We start from the raw sequence: 2248 nt of genomic DNA, 5'->3' as shown, positions 1-2248 counted from the left end.
ACAAGGAAGACCTAGCGTGGTTCTCAAGACACACCCACAAGAAGACAAATTGCCTTTCAAATGACATACGCGCTCAAACTCAACCAAAATTTCATTTAAAGCGTACCTTGACACCATTCCCAGAAGCCTCTTGTATAAGGTTTTCTTAAAAACATGACCAACGACATGCATACTTGTTTCGAATGATGCTCTAATTTCAGTGTGCTGCAGCGCATCATGTTGTTCATTGCATCCCAAACACTATAGAGGTCTCCAACGCTATTCTGTAATATCCTTTTCAAAGACCAATGAGCAGATTCAACCCTACATTTAAAACACACAACAGAGAAGACAAATTAATAACAATAATGTTCCAAACAATCATTAAAAGAAACTTGACTAAAATAATAAAACATTTAAATACCTATTTGTTGTTGTGTTGCCTAGGTGCATCACCTTATTCGTCTAGGCCAAGATAAATTTCTCCTTGTGTGGGACAATCCATGTCTCACATACATAGTCAATGAACATTGGCCACGGGGAACACGCTACTTGAAACCTTTGAAGGTGCTCAAGGAACTCCTGTTCTAAAGGACAATCTACTAGGTTACCCCAGCTATCCATTACGTAGTCCCAGACATTCTTCTGACCAATTAGCGATTTACACTTTGCCTTCACATTCTTGTCTATGTGAAACCTGCACAACAAATTCGTACACTCCGGAAACACAACTTTCACAGCATTCATCAAGGCTAGGTCTCTGTCTGTGACAATAACAACAGGAAGGTGATCGTTTCTTAAAAAAAAAAGGCCTCGAAACCATTCCAATGCCCATACAAGATTGTTCACGCGCTCACCCTCCATATATCCAAACCCAGCAGAGAAAGTCATCCCGATTGGTGTCACCCCTACAATGTCAAGCAATGGGAGCCTGTACCTATTTGTTTTGTAGGTATTGTCTATCAAAAAAACAAGATGACATGTGTTACATAACTTAACTGCATCTAGGTGACACTAAAACAAATCACGCACCACATCTTCATCCTTCAATCTATGCCAATGAATGTATTGGTCACGTTCAAGGAGCCTCATTAGGTGATGCATTTCAGTGTCATCTCCTCTGATTGAAGATTTGTTTGATTGTGGTGCAACTACTGCTATTGTGCTCCTTCAACATTAGCAGGATGTTTCTTGGTTTCACATTTGACTTCGTCATATCAACAATGATATTCTTCTCATCATCTGTCAATCTCCCAGCATATGGATGTCCAACTAAGGTCTTCGCCAATTCATGGTTATGAATCCCACATATCAGCTTCACCGCCCATCCCTCACCTCCATGCACTGGTTTTCCACGAATCTTAAAGGGCCAACCACATTTTCTAGTGCCTGTGTCTCTTCTAACAAATTCTTTCTTCCTACACTTGTACTTACCGCTAATTTCACACCCAATTAACACAAATGAAGTTCTTCCTCTGCTACCAGTATATGTATCAGACCTCATAATTACTGCAACAAAACCATTTTCATGGGCAACTGTTCGAGCCCACTTCAAAACATCTTCTCGGGTTGCAAAGACCTAGGACACAACCACCACATATTAATTTTTACATAAATCATACATTAGACCAAACAATTAAAACTGATCGACATGATTACCTGAGAAGTATTAAAAGCATCTAAACAATCAACATGTGCTTCATTCACACCACAATCTTCTTCATCTCGAAAATCCATATCAACTTCTTCGGACATCGCACTGTAATATGCCCATTGATCATCGTCCATCTTAATTCAACTATAACTATCACCTGATTCAACATTCAACTAAATAATTTGAACAATACAGCAACCCAAAAAAATTTACAAACTATGAATATCAAACTAATTCAACATTTGACAACCTCACACAAATATTTAATCTACATATACATAACCAAATTCAACTTTTAATTACATAATTTCAAAATTATAACCTACAAAGCTCATTTAACCAAAAAAATACTTCAACCTAGGAAAAAAAAATCAACAGTTCAACCAACAAATATATTTTTATGTTTCACATAAATTACAAATAGAATTAACCAAAATAACTTTCAAAATAATATTAAAACTAAAAAATCATAAAACGAATTACTCCACGGAAGAAGCTTTCTTCCGCTGTTGACATTACAACTGCGAAAGACAGCTTCTTCCGTGAGTGCTCGCGAAAAATGTCTTCCGTGAGTCTCCATGGAATAAGCCGTCTTCCGCAGTTGTAATTACACCT

The 2248-nt window shown here is 37.5% G+C and overlaps 1 protein-coding gene across 1 annotated transcript; it reads right to left on the bottom strand.

Moving 5' to 3' along the window:
- Positions 1 to 1090: 1090 nt before the first annotated feature.
- LOC114420535 lies at positions 1091 to 1767 on the bottom strand. The gene is made up of 2 exons (XM_028386404.1): positions 1639 to 1767; positions 1091 to 1558 (listed from the first exon to the last, which is right to left on the bottom strand). The coding sequence occupies exons 1-2, from the start codon at positions 1765 to 1767 to the stop codon at positions 1091 to 1093; spliced, it is 597 nt and encodes a 198-aa protein (XP_028242205.1).
- Positions 1768 to 2248: the final 481 nt, after the last annotated feature.

The sequence above is a fragment of the Glycine soja genome, chromosome 7 (genome assembly GCF_004193775.1).
Source record: "Glycine soja cultivar W05 chromosome 7, ASM419377v2, whole genome shotgun sequence".
In the NCBI taxonomy this organism is placed as follows: domain Eukaryota; kingdom Viridiplantae; phylum Streptophyta; class Magnoliopsida; order Fabales; family Fabaceae; genus Glycine; species Glycine soja.
The sequence above is the reverse complement of the archived record's forward strand: the minus strand, read 5'-3'. Positions and strand labels throughout refer to the sequence as shown.

Bases quoted from the DNA above. Each gene is read 5' to 3' on its own strand.
- LOC114420535 (XM_028386404.1), bottom strand. From the start codon at position 1,767: ATGGACGATGATCAATGGGCATATTACAGTGCGATGTCCGAAGAAGTT. The intron at 1,559-1,638 runs GTAATCATGTCG...GTTGTGTCCTAG, and splicing joins ATGCTTTTAATACTTCTCAG to GTCTTTGCAACCCGAGAAGA.